Raw genomic sequence first — 17,838 nt, 5'->3', positions numbered from 1 at the left:
GTCCCAGAAGACATTGCGCGAATATGTCCGGTTGGGCTTCAATTAACTTCCGGTTGCCCTCAATGTCAGTCAATAATGGTTCCGGGTTTATATTTCAGCATAAGGTGTTTGGCAAGATGTCATATAACAAGGCATAAACACGCTTCTTTTGAGTCATAACATCTCACACTGCTGTCATAAGGTAATGTAGTTTGTTGTGTCTACTTATTTAGTGTTTGGTTTATCTTTCTGTATGTGTTGTGTTTACCTATGTGTATGTGTTACAAGATACTTCGATGTACAGTATAATTCAAGCTATAAGAAATAGTACGACTAGCCATGTAAATTATTGTTACTATTAAATAATATGCTTAAATTATATAATATTGTCTGACCTTATTTCATTAATGTACGTTCCACGAAAGACAACAATTATAATAAAAAAAAATAAAAAATCTTTGGTTGCAGTTTTGGCCGAGATAGATGAACAAAGGTAATGCACCTTATATACCATATATCGTAAGTACTTGAGCTTACTGTATAAATGTTTAACCAATTGAGTGACAACATTTTCTATGCCCACTGTGATGCAGATGAGATTGCCATGCAGAGTCACAACACTGCACATGCCATCTTCCAGGAGGGCATCCTCAGTTCCTGCTGGGATGTTCGTCCCCGATTGCAGCTCCATAGACATGCAGTCCCTACAGCTGCTCCAGGATTTTGTCACCCGGGCCACAAGGCTCTTTGCCATCAGCGGCGCTGGTCTCTCCACAGAGTCGGGCATTCCAGATTACCGCTCGGAAGGTGTGGGCCTGTACGCCCGCACTGACAGACGTCCCATGCAGCATGTTGAGTTTGTCCGTAGCGCCAAGTCCCGTCAGCGTTACTGGGCAAGGAACTTTCTGGGGTGGCCGCAGTTCTCTTCGCATCAGCCCAATGCGGCTCACAGGGCCCTACAGCATTGGGAGGTGCAGGGAAAGCTCCACTGGTTGGTGACTCAGAACGTAGATGCGCTCCATTCAAAGGCCGAACAAAAAAGACTCACTGAGCTCCATGGATGTGCTCACAGGTGCCCAAAAATCACAATGATAATGCTTTTTCCTTCATGATTAATTAAATATTCGATTAATCTAATTAAATAGAACCATGAAAAAATTCAACAAAAGTGATCTGAAAATAATCTTAACTTTCTATCCGCAGAGTGATGTGTTTAGGCTGTGGCAGTATTTCAGCGAGGGAGGAGCTCCAGAGGCGTTTTGTGGAGCTCAACCCAGACTGGAGGGCTCAGGCCGGGGCCGTGGCTCCGGATGGGGATGTGTTCCTGGAAGACGAGCTGACTCTCAATTTCAGGGTTCCCTCCTGTGAGATCTGTGGAGGAACACTAAAACCCAAGGTTACCTTTTTCGGTGACACAGTGAAAAAAGACACAGTGCAGTTTGTGCACAACAAATTAGCGGAGTCGGATGCCGTGCTCGTCATCGGGACGTCGTTGCAGGTAAGTGTCACTCAAGTGTACTACTTTTGACAAAAATATTTTCAGTCTTTTCTAGGGGTTTCGTCATTTTGGTTCAGGCTTGTTTAATTATTCTGTTGAACCACAATACTAAACCAATGTCTGACTTCTATTGGTTATTTTTCCTTATATTCGTATTTATTACTTTTGTCAGGCTCATCTTGTTTCTGTGAGCACTACGAGGAGTGGTACGAACAATTTTTATTTGTGATTTTCCACAGGTCTATTCGGGATACAGATTTTTACTGGCAGCCAGCGATAGAAGAATACCAGTCGCCATTGTGAATATTGGGCTGACGAGGGCAGACCATTTGGCCCAGCTGAAAGTGAGAGGCCGCTGTGGTGAAGTACTGTCAATCATTCAACCTCTCTGACGGTATGTGGTCAAATTTAGACATTCAAAGAGAAAAACTACCTCGTCTGCTACCCAGATCGCTGAGATGCAAAGTGACACTTTATCAAACAAATAATAAACGAAATCAGCAACCAGGGGCTTCATGAATATTTCCCCCAAAAAATACTTTTACAGTTTGTTTTTGTACCACCATGTAGTCCTACTGTAATAAGTAAAAGAAGCTGTTTTTATTCATTTTAAACAGTTTAATGGAGTCATGAATAAAACATGATCTTGAGTTACAAACAGACTGATGGTAGAGTGACTGCAGACTGACAGACGTTGAGCTCTTTTAGAATATTTTGCTGCTGGAATCTCTCTTGAAGGCCTAGCTTCCACTCCTCCAGACTGGATAGTGTCTCATTTTGTAGGATGGCCGGAATGCTGAATGAGTACAGGCAACTTTTATGGCCGGTGGCATCTGGCGCCCATGTAGCAGTTGCCTTGGTCACTGTCAAGGGGGTCATCGAGAGGCAGTTTTCAAAGCTCTCGCTCTGCTCAAACCAGTAGATGGCGGGGTAACCCAGTAACAGTCCAAAGATGGCGCTCAGGTTCCACTCATCTGAACCTTCTGCCACAAAAATGCCTTTATCAACATCCTTTCCTGCATCAGACCCTCTGAGACAAAAAAGGAGATCTTGTGCGGCGCTCTTCAGCCCAGTTCTGACTGACTCTATGATTGTGGGCTTCTCCAGTGAGTGGCTGACGTTGATCACAGCCGGGCCATCGTTGTGAAGCATCTTCTCCAGATTGGACCGGGTTGGAACCGGGTTAACAATGAGGTTGTTACCGTTCAAGTCCAAGGTGATAAGGGAGTCAGACACGAGTTGGGACGACTGACACAAGCGCAAATAGCCATGCACCTGCTCTGCGCTAGCGCTGTTTGCGTCATACAGCAGAGCGGGTTTCAAAGCCAAATCAACGGCCAAAAGCTGAGCAGCCACATCCAGACTTTGAGGGATGGAGAGAGATTTCCTTTTCGTAGACAAACATTTACGAGCGGCAGCAACAAAGAGCTCTCGAGTGTGCATAGCTTGACGAATTAGATGCAATTTAAATGTTACGGATTCTGCACAGTTGACATTGTTTGAAATCTAGCCAATATTCTTAAGCCTGTAGACAATGAAAAAAAATAAATTAAAAAATGGAAAAGAAAAATGAATTAGTAAAGAGAAGCTATATTTCAAACAAGGATTAAGAAAACATTTTCTTTACATCCCTTGATTCTTCTTTTGTAGTCAGAGACCTAAAAATGATAAAATGTGATTACAAAATATCTTTATTACTTTACAGTAAATTGAGTGCAAGTGCAATCTCACCATGTACAGGATGAGGTATTGTTACGTTGCAGGCTGAGGAGCCATCAAATCAAAATCGGAGAGATTTCTGGCAATCCAAACACCGGCTGCAAACAACCCCAGGTTGACCAGAAGATTCCTGAAAATATAAATTCAAAGTTAGAGCACCAAATCACTCAAAAGTTCATCTTTTGCAGAGGCTTTGTCATATCCTGTGCATAAATTATAGTAACAACTGGAGCGTTGGGAGTCACTTCTTGCAAAAAAGCTTGAAATGTATGTAAAATGTGCAAAGCACACAGAGTAGTCGTTATTTTCTTTTTTTTCTGCCCAAAATCAGCTGACACAGGCTGCTACAGCGACCCTTGTGAGGATAAGCGGTTCAGAAGATGGCAAGGGCAAACATCTAATGACTTGATGCTAATGCTAACAAGAAACGGCTAACAGACAGCCAGACACATGGTTTGAAAACCGCTTCACACTACATTCACTCACCTCCTGAAATCATTTCTGTCTGTTGCAAATTTACACGCCGAACTGATCCAATCTGTCACGCTTGACGAGCCGGACGAGCTCTTTTTGCCCGGTACTCCGCTCATGTTGCACCGGGTGAGACTAGCTTAACAATGAGGCTGACCAAGGCGGAAATTGCGCATCACTTGCTCACTACGGCGAGCGACGAGGCTCGTAGTTTTGTAACGCGTCGTTATCCAATTGCGCGTACCCGTGACGATGTCCGCCACTCGCTATCGTCGCTTCCTCAAGTTGTGTGAGGAATGGCCACGCGACGAGCGCAAGAAAGGTCGAGATTTGGGAACGTTTCTCCGGCAGCGAGTGGCAGCTGCGTTCCGCGAAGGCGAAAACACACGGGTAGGGGCAACACCGGCGGCACAGCTTAGCTGCTACATATCATGAAGCTAAGCTAACTTGGGAACATTGAGCAGCTGAGTCGACCTTGCTCGCCCTTACATTCAATTAATTGTTGGAGTTTATTCACAACCAAGTTGATTAATTCGGTTGCTACAACCTAGGTAATCCGTTTGCTTCATTAGTTGTATGGTTTTTCTTACTGAATTTAATATTTGCCTCGCCTGTATTATATTATTTGCATCCCCTATTTTACTAATTGACTAATTAATTAGTCCATTAACTATCTAAAATATTTCTTAATGTTGATAGTTACACATGACAGTCTGTATAAACAGAACAGGAGTTTTATTTATCAGATATTTCAACTTTCCTGTCTGGAATTTCTTTGGTTCCCTTTAAACAGAAAAGAAAGTATTTTCTGTTTCCTGCAGATAAATTGTGGCTCCCTGTGTTTTTGTTTGTTTCCAGATCTCAGACACAGAGAAGTGTGATCAGATTTATGAAAGTCTGGCAAGAATTAATGCAAACACATACAAACAGCGCGTAAGTAAATATCAAGTTAAAAAAATAAATGTTCACATCTTGTGTACTTGGTGTCAAGTTTGCACCTGAGAGGTTGCCAACTAATCGACAAATATTCAAAGTCTTTGTTTATTTATTTGCTCTCAGTTTCCTCGTGTGAAAGACACAAGTTTCACTGGAGTCACAGCAGAAGAGTGTAAATTAATGTTGTCAGGTAAGGAAGGAAATGTTAGTCGTCCTTGCTTTTCCACTCAAGGCACTCCTGTTAATTTTCTTTTTTTTTTTATCATCCAGGTAGTGGGCAGGAATCAGATGATGAAAAAAAGAGTTTCTGGAAAACATTAACAGAGAGGTTTTCCTCCAAGTCACCAGAAGACATTCCAGAGAAAGCTCCTGGAAAATAACTTTATGCACTTATTTTGTTTATTTGTATGGAAATAAAGATTATTGCTATTTTTGCTCAATGTTATTTTTACTTACATTTGAAGTCAACATATTTTGATGCAAACATTTTTAATCACCAAAAGAACATCATACATGCAGTGTTTATTGTTTGAATGAGAATGTTCAATTTTGAACAGGACTACATTCCAGTTGTAACAAGGTATGCACTCTTGTATAACCACAATATTTCAGTTTATCACTTCTGTCAAAATTGTTTTTGATTGACTTGCACAGGCTATTGATCACATTATTTTCAAATGGTGAAGCTTGATCTCAGTTATTTTTTTTAAATCAAAAAACTTGCACAGAGGCATGTAGTTATGAGAACTGTAAAAAGGCTGGTAGTAAAAAAACAAACAAAAATAAAGCAATTGTATCTTTTTGACCAGGTCATCAACAAGCCACTCAAATGCTAAACAATCCCATCAGTTCAAGCTCAGAAACCAAAAGCTTAGTGCAATATAATGAATTTCATAGAACATAATCATTTTTAAGGCCCCTTAACAGTGTGATCCACACAGAAAATGCTGCAGCTGTTTGCTCAAGGCTCACATAAATATCTCCTGCCTTTTTTACTACTCTTCTTTTTTCTCAGGGTTATCTCTCCATATGCGGTAGCTGAGGGAGGTCGCCAGACATAACCAGGCCAGATAGGGCGCCAGGAGCAAAGTAGCTGGCCGGCTGATTGGGTACCAGGACCACATGGTGGCGCCGACAGTCCCGGTTAGAAGCACGATCTCCATGAAGGCCTGACATTGGTCGTACAAGGTTAGACAATAAGAATACAAATCACACGGGTGTTGAGCTTACCAATTTAAGCTTGTGTGCGCCAAAGAAGATGGGGGTCCAGGCCCAGTTGAGTGCCAGCTGCACTCCATAAAGTCCCAGTGGCACGACCGCGTCATCAGTAAAACCTCCGAGTTCTTTCCACACCAGATAGGAGCCATACCTGTGGGGCAGGATTCCAGTTAAAACGATAAAACAACTCCAGAGCCAAGATGATGCATGAGATGGCAACGCAACGGCTTCATCTCAGTTGACTTCATTTTTAAACCAGCGCCCAGCAGTGTTGCTTCTAATAAGCCATTTTGAGTGACTTTGTTTCTGTGGTTGAAATTGGCACTTCTGCTGTATAAAGTTGCCTGTGAGTGATCCTCACCCCATTCCTGTATACAGACAGGTCCACACCACGGGGAATGCTGCATTCGGGGGCCGCCATGATGGTTTCTGCAGGGTGGGGTACCAGGTCTTTACCTGGTTGCGTGTGATGTAACCGCCATAGAGCCCTCCAAGGTGTGGCAGGGCGGTCAATCCAATCATGGGCAGCCACATTCTATAAAAAAAAAAAACATGTATAAATAATTATACTGATTTCCAGTCCAAAGTACCCTTATCCCATTTTGTGGACAAGAAGTCTTGAAGCGAATAAAGTACTCTGGGGGACAATCCAAGAAAACTACCCTGGATTTCTGTTCAAATCAATTACATACAATGGTGACATAACTCTTTATTGCATCAAATATAATTGTTCGGTAACTCCAAAAAATAGTGCTCCAGTGACGTTACAGGTAAATGCTTAGTCAGTAACATCATTTAAAAAAAATATATATATACTTTGCATAATAAGGCATGAAATAATGCAAGCCGTAGTGCATTCCACCATTTATGAAAGTAAACAAACTAAACAATATGGTGTATGACCTCACGCCTTTTTAATTTTCATCATTTTATGATCAAAAGCGTAATGCTGATACACCTGACAGGAATTGCACCTGTACATTGTTCAATCCAGTCGCACGTAGTTTACCAAACCAATGATAAATTAATATAATGAAAGCGCTGCTCCATAATTCGCCATTATATGCAAACTAATTGCGTTGCATCAATTGCACTAACTTCTTCCGTAAATATTCTGTGATGTAAGTCAAGGTTCATTTCGTAACAGGCAAAGTTTAAAGCAGCAATTCGCTTACCTCTTCGCTTGTGTTGTTGATCTTTTGCAAATCGTTACGTTACAGTCTTGATGTTACGAGCGCAGCAGTTTTGTACGTGTCAGGCTGTTTTCATGTGATATTATGTCTTAAATGGGTAGGACAGCCTTATCTCAACTGTCTCCAAGTCACTCCCAAGCTAGCACGTTAACAAAGACGAACACTCGAGCCCTTAATTTTAACCTCCCGGTGCTTCCGGTTTACGTTTTATCCAGGGGCAGCAAAGATGAGTAAAACGATCAAGACAGTTCACCATTGATTAGTTCACCTGTTTTTTTTCTTCACCTTAGAATTATTTAATACTGCGCATGTATGTATGTATCTTGAAACTTACTTACCTTACTAAAACCCTAACCCTACATTGAATCCCTAGTTTGAAACCATAATGTCATTTTGAAATTCTTTTGAAACTCTTCTTCAAAACCCTATCTCTAGATTGAAAACCCAACCCCAGTTTGAAGCCCTATACTTTGATACCCTAGCCCTAGTTTGAAATCTTATTTTAAAACCTAAACCCTTCTTAGAAACCCTACTTCAAAACCCCAATCCTAGTTTGAAACCTTAATTTGAAACTCTACTTAAAAACTCTTACCATAATTTGAACCCCCCGCCCAAAAAAAAAAGAACATTACGTTGAGGTTATTCTATAACAGTACAACTTTATCAACTTTGTGCGTTATTTGTTCCACGGTATCACAACTTTTAATATCATAATATTATGATTTATTAATATACCATTTTAAGATTTTCTCGTAAAATCTTAAATGAAAAACAGGTGGCACTTGGTGTAAAAAAAAAAAAAAAAAAAAGTTGGAGAACCACTGCCTTAACATGTAAACGTTGCTTGCTTGCACTTTGAGAGATAAGAAGACTATTTCCAGTGCGAACAGCGGCTGGCTGCGTGGCCCCTCCTCCCGCCCCGCCGGCTGGGCACACCTTTCCCTACCTCCGCGGTCCTCCAGCCTTTTTACCTTCTTGACGGCTACCTCCACCTCGTTGTCTGCCTGCCTGTCAACTTTGACCCGCAGCTGTTCAGCAAATGTCACACAGCCAGCCAGAGGCCCGTGCTGCAGTAGTGGGGGGCGTCATAAGGGGGGGAATGAGCTAGAGCGCGAGAGAGGGGGGGGGGGGGGGGGCGAGAGAGGAAAAATAACAACATTATTACGGCTTCCACCGCATCTCGAGCTCCACGTCCTCGCGGGCCGATCTCCACATCCCCACCGGCCGACCGACCGGACACCGCCGACACCTGCCGTGCCGCGTCCACGCGCGCTCGGCGTCGGAAAGAGCAAATCGACGGTGGCAGACATGTGAGTAGCGGAGCGTCGTTTCTGCACTTGGGTGCTGCTAGGTGCTATTGTAGCCTCACACAGACGCTCATTGCGCCGTTTAGCGTCACGGACGGCGTGCTTTGGGAGCTCGGTGGGGGCTAATGGAGCGAGCTGGCTCTGCTTCAAGTGCTCCCATGGATGATGCATGCAAGGATGGATGGAGGGGAAAATCCCATTGAGGCTCTGGCTGGGTGACACGTCTGTAATGTAGGCTAGCGCGCAGAGTCGAGTGTGTGTGTATGAGCGTGCGTGTGTGGATTCCAGCTCCAGTCAGATGTGGAGGCCCGGCCCGGAGCGCTCACACTGCGGCGGGGGTGCATGTGTTCTGCTGGCCGGGCCGAGGAGCGCATATGGCGGGGCCGGGGGGGAGTCTGCAGCGTGACCATTAGGGCAGATGTGACTGGGCTTTGCTTGATGTTGTTCGGTGCAGCATTATTGTATCACTCGACTGCTCACATAGTGATACACAAACTGTTATGCACATGCACTTTTTGTATTTTGTGTAACTGCACAGTAGAGATATTGAGATTTGAAACGCCTACTTCCCGCTAAACTTGATGTCTCAACACGTTTGTAGTCATTTACTTTAGCCGCTGAGTCAAGAACTGAGTCAGCTCTTCTTAAGTGGAAAGACTAATGATGCTAAAAGAAATAACAAATGCCAAATTTGTCACGTCCTGTTCCGTTCCAAGTAAACCATATATGGAATCATTTACTGACACACTAACTTGGATTTGGGCGTTCATATTTTCACCCCAGTAAGCAACACTTGGTTTAGTTTCACTTTGATGACAACATTGTTCTGCTAATAACACCGGATGGGAATGACGTATGATTCTGTTTTCTGTTTACCCCCCCCCCCCCTATTATTCTGTGGTTCAGTGAATTTGTCCCAAATGAGTCAGACAATCTCAAATATTAAACGTTTATTATTAATTCAAAGACATCTTCATGCTTGTGGGGAAATATAAAGATTCCTGATTTATGACTTAGGGAATCAATGAAGAAGTAATCGGACTGAGGAACAAGGAAGAGAGTGTAATTAAAAACAAACATGTCCTTCCCAGGTTGCTATGAACTGAATTTGAGAACTCAGTCGACTATAAAGTCCTCTGCTGCTGTCCCCAAGAATTTTTGCAAAGTCTATTTTGGGGGTAGTCCAGAAAGTCTAAAAATCTATAATCTACTACCTTCGATGTTTTGTCTCGTGTTTCTTGGTTTGAGTTAATGCTTTAGAAGATGGCTGAATATTTTGGTAGCAAGGGTCAGTGATTCTTTGCGCTTCCAGGGACAAGATGCTTCTCATGAAGATGTCCGCCGTCCAACTTAGCAAGTGGCTTGTGACAAAGATGAAGCCCAGCAGAAGATCCTGGGACTGAAGCACGCGTCACTTCACACCAATGGCCTGGGCTGAGTAAGATGATCGTGTTGAATGAAAATGTTATCTCTCACATATACGCACGGTTATGTCGCTAATGTTGCACGGGTCACGTGTGGCAGGTTTCAGCTGGCCCGCTGAAGCCATGGGGAGCTGTTGGAGCTGTCTGTACAGGGACCCCAGCCGAGACAACCATCTCACCAAGTTTAAGGTTCGTGCACGACACAAAATCAAACAATCACATCTCACATAATGAATATTTTTGTGCTCAGGCAAAAGCAATGTAGAAATATGTGCCAAAACTATTACACTGAAATGAGCCGACAGCTTCATTTTGTTTTCTTTGCTGCCACCTTGTGGCCGGTGTGTTCTACGCAATTCCCAGGTCATCAACGTGGACGATGAAGGCAACGAGCTGGGCTCTGGTGTCATGGAGCTCACCCAGACGGAGCTCATTCTTCACACGCGTAAGAGAGACGCCATCAGGTGGCCGTACCTCTGCCTGCGCCGCTACGGCTACGACTCCAACCTGTTTTCTTTTGAGAGCGGGCGTCGTTGCCAGACCGGACAGGGTGAGTGAAGCTCATTGGTTTATTTCTTTTTCCACCGGTTGTTTCTATCCACGCTATAATTTCCATTCCAATTTGAACGAAGCGGGTGACTAACATAATCCGGTGAATTAATGACGCCACACAATCAAACGGTATTCAAATTCGTTGCCAACACTTTCAATAATCGATTGTTCTCATTTTTATCAATTCATTGTTCCAGCCTTTATCTGCATGTTTTTGTTTTTTTTTTTTTAATGAAGTGGCGGAACTGAATCAGCCTGTGTAATTGTGCTGTTGTTGTGTTCTCCTGATTAGGAATATTTGCCTTCAAGTGCTCTCGGGCTGAGGAGATCTTCAACCTGCTCCAGGAGCTGATGCAATGCAACAGCATCAACGTGGTGGAGGAGTCCATGATGATGTCTGGCAGCGGCCACACGCCAGAGATGGAGATGTCTCGTGCACCACAGACGCCCAACAGTCAGTCACACACACTGTTTGTGGAAACTTGTATTTACATACTGCAGTCGGAGAGTTGTTTTTTTTTTGTAATTGAGAATAAAGAGTGTCATTAGGAAATTCTAATCAGAGGTAGCTTTAAAAAAAAAAAAAAAAAAATTTGCTTGCAGCTCCCGGTTTCCCTGTGCCGGGTTTTCCCAATGGATACCCTGGTTATCCAATCAGAGGGGATTCCTCCCAGCCTTCCCTTGCTGAGGACCATGGACACAATCTGATGGCTTTGGAAGACCAGGTGAGATGTCAGGTCTGTGCTCTGTGATCTGTTGTGACTTCAACGTCGCTTTTGTTTCTCACCAGACCCACACTTATGTGAACACTGTTAGCATGGAAGGGGATCTCTCCATGCGTCACTGTGTGCACTCCCTACCCGAGGTGCGGCCCAGCACGTTCGCCGAAACGACGCGCGTCGGGGGCCAAGGGAACGCGCAGTCCAACCTGCGGTGCTGTCCCCTCGAGGAGCATCAAGCTCCACAGGTGTTCATGCAGCCATCGTCGCAGGAGGTCAAGTTCATGCTGGGCCCCACTCCAGCTCAGCGTCATCTACTGCAAAGGGAGCGAGAGCGGGAGAGGGAGCGGCTCGCTCACGGCTCCCGCAGCCTTCAGCCAGTAGAGGGCGCAACAGGCTCAGAGACGGACGGAGACGAGCCTTCCATGCACGTGTGCAACTCCCTCTCCTATCACCATTTCCATCACCATCCGCACCGGCACCCGTGCCACGAGCACCCAGACAGTTGCCGGGGCGCCGAGCTCACCTACGAGAACATCAACGGCCTGAGGAGCGGGCGGAAGCAGCGGCTGAGTCCCAGCAGCGTTTCCCAGTCGGTGGGTTCGAGCAGCAGCAGCAGCACCGGAGACAGTCACTCCCACAGCCTCCTCCACCCGCACGGCCCATCTTCGCTTCCCCCGCAGGGCTACGGATGCGAGAGAGCCACGGGCGGAGGTCACCGCCGGACGGCCCTGCTCAACTACGAGAACCTGCCCTCGCTTCCGCCAGTGTGGGAGTACAGCGCCCTGCAGCGCGACGACGAGCAAGAAGACGACGACGACGAGGCGGACGAGGAGGAATACGAAGAGGAGGAGGAAGACTTTGACGAGTACGAGTTCTCGGAAGGGCCCGAGACGAACAACGGGTACCATCCGGACGGGCGGGGCATCCACAGAGATGCCCTGCAAAACTATGTCAACACAGAACAGGTGCAGACGCCCAGAATGCGGCACAGCTGCCCCCCGCATCCACAACCGTGTCAGCCCGACAGAGGAGGGCGCATCTTTAACTTTGACTTCCGCAGGCGCTCCAGGTCAGGGGTCGGAGTCTGCGAGCACGGGCACATGCCTCCGTCGCGGCAGCTGAATTACATCCAGGTGGACCTTGAGGGAGAAAGTCCCTGCCAAGCTCTCGGCGCCGGCGGGGGGCCTCACCAGCGCCTGCCGCCCCAAAAGTGCGGCCCGCCGGCACCCCGCCGCAGCGAATGCTACGCGGTCATCGACCTGAAAAAGACGGCGGCCATGTCCAACCTGCAAAAAGCTCTGCCCAGGGATGATGGCACTTCCAGAAAGACCCGTCACAACAGCACAGACCTGCCTCTGTAAACCACGTGGATCGTGAGCAGCAGACAAGACGACAGACGAAAGGCTCATCCTCATTTTAGCACACTGGATTCTTCACCGTCATCCGGCCATTTCCATTGCGGAGCTGACTAAGACAGTAACAGGTACCAGATTAGCAAGCCTACTGTATCTGTGTGTATGAAAGGGAACCTCTTGCCATTTTATGCTGTTATTTATTCACCGTGTCGTGACGTTCTCGCCGGAATTTCCACTCTCGAGTGCAAATATCGTTTCCAACCACCGAGCATATCGGCAAATATGCCGAGCAATGAGAACGGAGGGCGGCGTCCGTGTGAAGTGGAAGCAGCCATTCTCTTTGTGTAACTTAATTATGACTCCATCTCACCATTTCCCCTTCTATCGTTACGTTAAAGTACTTCCCCATCTAGCACACCCACGTGACAGCTATTCACTTCCTCATAAGAGGCCAGACACATACCGAAGTGTAGCCTACCGTTTTATTTTTCCAAGAACTTTCTGGCCTTCGTCCGTACCTCGCGGCCGGGTGGAAACAGGTTATTTATTCATATATGCCAGTAGAGCAGTTTGCACACAATCCTATGGAATTGTATTCTTCAGGTTTTAGGGAGAGTTTTCACAATCACCCATAAGAAAAGAGAAAAAAAAAAAAGAACCAATTGAGAGGTTGTTTTTGGAGAATCCAACGAAGATGAAGGGACAAGTAGCACAAAGTGAATCCGCTGAGCCTCGTCCCTCTCCCAAGTAGCATATCACCCTTCATCGCACCTCCATCCACGACATACCAAAATGCACTTTTGACAAGTAAGGATGCTCATTATTTCTACATCCACTCTAGCTGAGCCACAGCTTTCTCATTTAAGGAAAAAAAAAGAAAAAAAAGGGGGCCACATAACTATACTTCATAGCCAGCATTTGTACTTCTCCAAATTCACAGTGGCATTAATCGTATTAGCCTCGCCTCAAATGTGATGATTTGAAATTCTGCCCAGCATTAGGTACGAACGGTTTGCATAAAAAGGTCATCAAAGGTACCTTTTTTGCATTGCTAATCACTGTTATCCCCAGATTCGTCTATTTATTTATTTATTGATTGATTTATCTATTTATTAGTCCTCTCGACTAATTAAGTGTATTACTATTATGTTCTGTGTCACAACCAGCATTTCTTTTTTTGTTGTAATCCAGTTGATCTGGAGACCAAAGTTTTACTCGTCTATGTTAAGAGAAGAGACTTTATTTTAAGTGCCAATATGCCAATATATATATATATATATTTATATATATGTATATGTGTATATATATATTTATATATATATGTATATGTGTATGTATGTGTGTGTATATATAATATATATATATATATTAGGAAGAAAACAAGGTGCCAATTGTAGAAAACAAGTAGGGCCCTAAAAATGATAAGGAAAAATAAGAGGGGGGGTTAAAAAAGTGCACATTTCACCTCATCCATCCATCAGCCACCATATTGGAGTGATGTATGGAAATGTTTGCTGCTACGTGTACATAGAGATTGCATTACAAAGCAACATGGCCCATGTGAGTGACTGGCCTTGTCTTTATGACAACCTGATGTGTGTGTGCGTGTGTGTTTGTGCAATTTTGTTTTTGGCCATCTATTGTAAAGTATGCTAAGTCGCATTGTCATGTTCATTTGTCTGAAGATTTTAGTGACGGTATTTTACCCTCCTTTTTTTGGGCCAAAACTTAATTATTGACTTGATGATTTTACTAACAAATGAGGTCATCAAAGATTTTGCCTCCAGCTAAGCCACGCCCCACATATGACGTCACATTGTTTACAAACTCTAAAAGGGTCTTATCTTATTTCGTCATAGTAGGCCAATGTGTGAAGTAGCAGTCTACAGCATATTGAGCTCCATGACATCTACCTACTTGACTGTTGTGTCAATCTTCAGTCCATTGTGTTGATGTTCACATTTCAGCCTTGATATTGTTTTTCATGATTGTATGATGTTGTGCTTTAATTGTCATTTCAGTGCCATAAACTTGGTCAGGGTTTCCAGCATTTATGGTCAGCAGTCTGTTTTTAGTTATTTATTGGTCAGTGCAGTTGTGCCTTGAGAGGGGTGTTTCACTCATCCATGACATCATCAATCAATTTTTTTTCTTAAGAAAACTAGCACCAGTCAGGGGGACATTGTGGCGTACCTTTTGGTGAGCACTTCATGGCCACCTGGGGGCAGTATAATAGTACGTATAATACAGACATAGCCATACATGGACAGGTCAAATTTCCTGAGTCGGCCACTGTAATATTATCATTTTTGTCATTCTTCGTAGAGGATAAAGAATACATGTCTGTGGGTACTGTTATCTCTTCCTTAAATGTTCTCCATTTTTGTCAAATGTCTATTGCTTAAAGGCTTATAACTTCTAACGCCACAACTGCATTATTTGTTAGCCATAAACTAAAGCGATATGTGCATCTTTTAAATGCACGTTTCATTCTCTTTCATGTTTAGTTTGACAGTAAACCTCAACTGGGAGGAGCAATAAACAGATAAAAGCTGCTTTTTTTGACGACGTTGGCATTTTTGCTAACTGCTGCTTGTTGTGAAGTGAGTCGAGTTCATTTTTTTTTGCTCGCAAGCCAAAACGATAGCATCTCAAGACATCGCTGTAAATGCTGACTCTATGCCATTGCATATTATACTCCTGCAAGTTTGGCTCTTGAGCTGAAAATGTTTGTGGAAACCCTGCACGGAGTCCCCCATTGCCTAAAAGTTCATCTTTTGCCTTGAGCGATATCAGGAAAGGGTTCTCAAAAAGGTTATTCATGACGTCACCGTCTACATACCGTAGTAACCTCACCACCACCACCCGTGTAGCTACATCTAATATCCAGTGAACATATGAATTAGTAGTTGAAGCGGATTCACGTGATCTCACCAAGTGGCTCTCGATGACAGCTGACGCCGTCAAAGCGTGTCGCTTCTCAGTTTCGGGTGTTTATGCCTCAGGCATCCGACACCCCGGAGGCCCCGCGGTCACAATAGCTTCTGCCTGTGTTATCTGAAGGGCAAGATAACAACTCTCCTCGCAAAGTTCCTCAAAACTCAATTTATCAAGCGGGTTGTTAAACCAAAAGGGCTTGCTCTGTTTACCGTTAAAACATGAAATTGTATTATCTAGAAGTCCATTTTAATAGTTTTCTCACTGTGCCTTTCATATGGACACCGAGGCAAACATCTACTGCTGTTGATGGGGTCAGCCTGTTGTCAGGAAGAAGAAAAAAAAAAAAGGTAACGGTTTGACATTCGGGGATTTACTCATTTATAATTCCACCCTCATGCCTAGATTGTTGATTTTGAAAGCTGATTCATTGAGTGGCACGGAGACTGAACGTGCATCTCTGCACTGTATAAGCTCATCTGATCCTACTCTGGTTGTCTTTGTGTTTGTGTAAGTGTAAACAAGAAAAGATAAACACAAAGGATATGCTTGGTTTATTGATTCACACTTTGCTAACAATGTGCGTAGACTCCCAGTAGTCGCTTTTTCCCAATACTTCAGTCTAATTTTTTCCACTCTATTTTTCATGGCTGTTCCAATTTGTTGATCCGTGTCATGACTTAATAATTCATCAACTATGATTTGGTTAAGAAGATAATATTTTCCATGAACATTAGCTTGCCAACAACCAATTATGAGCTAAACTAACTTGATGATTTACATTTAAAAACATTTGAATAAACAAATGGTCATTAGTGTTTCCCAACCTTTATTGAGTTAAGGCATAAAAAAATGTCAAAAAGGTGGATCTCTGTCATTAAACATCACTAGCATTGCATTGTTGAACAACGGTACGTTATTTGTAGCAAATAAATAATTTTCAGGAAAATGGTTGGGAAACACCGCCTTACATTACAGACAAATTAGCATATCGTAGCATTAAATGAGTCGAGTCATTATATCAACCTGATTCCTTATCAGATCAACTTATGATTTGCCTTTTTGTTATTTTTGTTTCTTTGCAAGCACCATTCCTATGTTGAAATGTTAGAAATGGGAAGTCAGAAAGAGAAGCAGACAAAAAGCGACACATCATCCTCATCAGGTCAATTGAATCATTTGGACCATTTCGTGTCATACTCACTAAACACCAAAACCTCATGGTCTTGCTACAAAATAAATAACATATACGTATATACTATATCGATATTCTGTACGTGCTCTTTTGTTTGTTTGTTTGTTTGTTTGTTTTTAAATACAAGACTATCATCGCCACCGAGGGGAAGCGGGTGCACTGTCCATGTACGGTTCAGAACTACACACATTTGTGTGTGCGTGAGTCTGCGTACGTAAAGTCTACATTGGCCTGCTTTTCCGACTACGAGGTTACTTCCCCTTTGAAAGAGTGCCAAATATGCTTAAGCATGTAAAATGTCGGAACCGAGAGAGTATGGACGACCCCAAGAGCCCAAATTAAATAATATATATTTAATCAATATTTAAATGATATATATATATATATATATTATATATATAAACTTTTGGGGTGGATTTATTGATTTAATTTTGGCTCTTTTAGTCCTCCATAGGAGAGGGCCTCATGAAGCAAATCATTGCGATGCACTAAGGAAAAAGGTTCTTTGTTTTGTCTCAGTTTGCAAATTCAAAAAAAAAAAAAAAAAGTTTCTTCAAGTGTTTGTTTTATGTGTCTGTGTGCATCCATGGATGACGGTCTGAAATAGCCATTAGAAGCCCCTTTGCTTCATTTGTTGGACTGTCAAAATGGACATTAGGGGGATTTTTGCCCTCGTTAATCATTCCGCACGCAGATGACTTTTACTTGTCTGCTGTCCTCTTAATTGATCATCTCGTCAGAACATAGTGAGCCTGATACTTGGGGACTACTGTCATTTATAGCGTGTGGATTTGTCCGAGATGTACAAGTCAATGTAATTCCAATATTAAAATGATGCCATGAAAATATCTTATTGTGCATTAAACAGTGTCAACTTTGCTTTCCATACCTTTTCTGTGAATCTGTAATGTCTGGTTCTCGGAGCGAAAAACCACCATTTTAGGTCTGAAATGCAACCAAACAAGTTTGAGAAATGTTGTCCAGTAAGTTAATGTTTATACACGATACAATCACACCAGATCACAGTTGGAAATGAAATGCTTCACTTGCTTTGTTCTATTTATTGTTTTCAGAGGAAACATGGAGGACAGCCTACCAAACAGACTCGTTTCAACGCGTGCTTATGGATAATCAGCCATCCTTTAGTCCAGAGGTGTCAAACTCATTTTTGTCATCGTCATAAATCAGACTAAGTTTGTAACCGGAGATAAGTAAAACCAGTTCAAATCTTTTTAAAAGATCAATGGTAACAAAAATTGCTAGCGATATCTGTATTTTTTTAAAAGTAAAGACCATTTGTAACTGTCGTATTGGTAGATGAAGTTGATGCAC

At 43.3% G+C, this 17,838-nt stretch overlaps 6 protein-coding genes across 8 annotated transcripts in view; 3 read left to right on the top strand and 3 right to left on the bottom strand.

The window, feature by feature from the left end:
* Positions 1-57: 57 nt before the first annotated feature.
* Positions 58-3,699, top strand: sirt4 (sirtuin 4). Of its 3 annotated transcripts, XM_085924189.1 has the most exons (5): positions 79-181; positions 448-472; positions 573-1,051; positions 1,183-1,477; positions 1,717-3,699. In XM_085924189.1, the coding sequence occupies exons 3-5, from the start codon at positions 573-575 to the stop codon at positions 1,867-1,869; spliced, it is 927 nt and encodes a 308-aa protein (XP_085780315.1). In that variant the 5' UTR covers positions 79-181; positions 448-472; the 3' UTR covers positions 1,870-3,699. The 3 variants fall into 3 exon arrangements, with proteins under 3 accessions (XP_085780313.1, XP_085780315.1, XP_085780312.1); XM_085924187.1 differs by lacking the exon at positions 448-472 and having other exon boundaries at positions 58-181; XM_085924186.1 differs by lacking the exons at positions 79-181; positions 448-472 and having other exon boundaries at positions 567-1,051.
* Positions 2,075-2,922, bottom strand: c11h1orf74 (chromosome 11 C1orf74 homolog). The gene has a single exon (XM_085924190.1). The coding sequence runs from the start codon at positions 2,918-2,920 to the stop codon at positions 2,129-2,131; it is 792 nt and encodes a 263-aa protein (XP_085780316.1). The 5' UTR covers positions 2,921-2,922; the 3' UTR covers positions 2,075-2,128.
* On the bottom strand, positions 2,986-4,101 carry tomm6 (translocase of outer mitochondrial membrane 6 homolog (yeast)). The gene is made up of 3 exons (XM_085924193.1): positions 3,683-4,101; positions 3,209-3,326; positions 2,986-3,135 (listed from the first exon to the last, which is right to left on the bottom strand). Exons 1-2 carry the CDS (start codon positions 3,784-3,786, stop codon positions 3,230-3,232), a joined length of 201 nt encoding a protein of 66 aa, XP_085780319.1. The 5' UTR covers positions 3,787-4,101; the 3' UTR covers positions 2,986-3,135; positions 3,209-3,229.
* On the top strand, positions 3,846-5,038 carry uqcc2 (ubiquinol-cytochrome c reductase complex assembly factor 2). The gene is made up of 4 exons (XM_085924192.1): positions 3,846-4,057; positions 4,526-4,600; positions 4,727-4,793; positions 4,874-5,038. The coding sequence occupies exons 1-4, from the start codon at positions 3,920-3,922 to the stop codon at positions 4,981-4,983; spliced, it is 390 nt and encodes a 129-aa protein (XP_085780318.1). The 5' UTR covers positions 3,846-3,919; the 3' UTR covers positions 4,984-5,038.
* Positions 5,039-5,106: 68 nt separating this feature from the next.
* Positions 5,107-7,199, bottom strand: tspo (translocator protein). Its single transcript, XM_085924191.1, has 4 exons — positions 6,997-7,199; positions 6,183-6,356; positions 5,834-5,972; positions 5,107-5,772 (listed from the first exon to the last, which is right to left on the bottom strand). The coding sequence occupies exons 2-4, from the start codon at positions 6,353-6,355 to the stop codon at positions 5,599-5,601; spliced, it is 486 nt and encodes a 161-aa protein (XP_085780317.1). The 5' UTR covers position 6,356; positions 6,997-7,199; the 3' UTR covers positions 5,107-5,598.
* A 960-nt stretch (positions 7,200-8,159) lies between these two features.
* frs3 (fibroblast growth factor receptor substrate 3) overlaps positions 8,160-17,838 on the top strand; it is a 12,932-nt gene continuing 3,253 nt past the window's right edge. Inside the window, exons 1-8 of the mRNA XM_085925247.1 lie at positions 8,160-8,324; positions 9,634-9,759; positions 9,846-9,934; positions 10,109-10,295; positions 10,590-10,751; positions 10,901-11,022; positions 11,088-17,489; positions 17,580-17,659. Of these exons, the coding sequence (XP_085781373.1) occupies positions 9,869-9,934; positions 10,109-10,295; positions 10,590-10,751; positions 10,901-11,022; positions 11,088-12,380 (1,830 nt within the window). The 5' untranslated portion in view covers positions 8,160-8,324; positions 9,634-9,759; positions 9,846-9,868 and the 3' untranslated portion in view covers positions 12,381-17,489; positions 17,580-17,659. The remainder of the gene's footprint in view (positions 8,325-9,633; positions 9,760-9,845; positions 9,935-10,108; positions 10,296-10,589; positions 10,752-10,900; positions 11,023-11,087; positions 17,490-17,579; positions 17,660-17,838) is intronic.

Source organism: Syngnathus leptorhynchus, chromosome 11 (assembly GCF_054491065.1).
Source record: "Syngnathus leptorhynchus isolate UIUO chromosome 11, UIUO_Slep, whole genome shotgun sequence".
NCBI lineage: Eukaryota > Metazoa > Chordata > Actinopteri > Syngnathiformes > Syngnathidae > Syngnathus > Syngnathus leptorhynchus.
Note: the sequence above shows the minus strand (reverse complement) of the source record. Positions and strands in the feature narration are given on the sequence as shown.

What these genes read in the sequence shown, in the direction of transcription:
- tomm6 (XM_085924193.1), bottom strand. Translation starts at nt 3,786, where the DNA reads ATGAGCGGAGTACCGGGCAAAAAGAGCTCGTCCGGCTCGTCAAGCGTG. An exon ending in GACAGAAATGATTTCAGGAG is followed by an intron (nt 3,327 to 3,682) that starts GTGAGTGAATGT and finishes TTATATTTTCAG; the next exon opens with GAATCTTCTGGTCAACCTGG.
- c11h1orf74 (XM_085924190.1), bottom strand. Translation starts at nt 2,920, where the DNA reads ATGCACACTCGAGAGCTCTTTGTTGCTGCCGCTCGTAAATGTTTGTCT.
- uqcc2 (XM_085924192.1), top strand. Translation starts at nt 3,920, where the DNA reads ATGTCCGCCACTCGCTATCGTCGCTTCCTCAAGTTGTGTGAGGAATGG. An exon ending in GCGAAGGCGAAAACACACGG is followed by an intron (nt 4,058 to 4,525) that starts GTAGGGGCAACA and finishes GTTTGTTTCCAG; the next exon opens with ATCTCAGACACAGAGAAGTG. An exon ending in CAAACACATACAAACAGCGC is followed by an intron (nt 4,601 to 4,726) that starts GTAAGTAAATAT and finishes ATTTGCTCTCAG; the next exon opens with TTTCCTCGTGTGAAAGACAC.
- sirt4 (XM_085924186.1), top strand. Translation starts at nt 567, where the DNA reads ATGCAGATGAGATTGCCATGCAGAGTCACAACACTGCACATGCCATCT. An exon ending in CTCCATGGATGTGCTCACAG is followed by an intron (nt 1,052 to 1,182) that starts GTGCCCAAAAAT and finishes TTCTATCCGCAG; the next exon opens with AGTGATGTGTTTAGGCTGTG. An exon ending in TCATCGGGACGTCGTTGCAG is followed by an intron (nt 1,478 to 1,716) that starts GTAAGTGTCACT and finishes GATTTTCCACAG; the next exon opens with GTCTATTCGGGATACAGATT.
- tspo (XM_085924191.1), bottom strand. Translation starts at nt 6,355, where the DNA reads ATGTGGCTGCCCATGATTGGATTGACCGCCCTGCCACACCTTGGAGGG. An exon ending in TGTCTGTATACAGGAATGGG is followed by an intron (nt 5,973 to 6,182) that starts GTGAGGATCACT and finishes CCTGCCCCACAG; the next exon opens with GTATGGCTCCTATCTGGTGT. An exon ending in GCGCACACAAGCTTAAATTG is followed by an intron (nt 5,773 to 5,833) that starts GTAAGCTCAACA and finishes GACCAATGTCAG; the next exon opens with GCCTTCATGGAGATCGTGCT.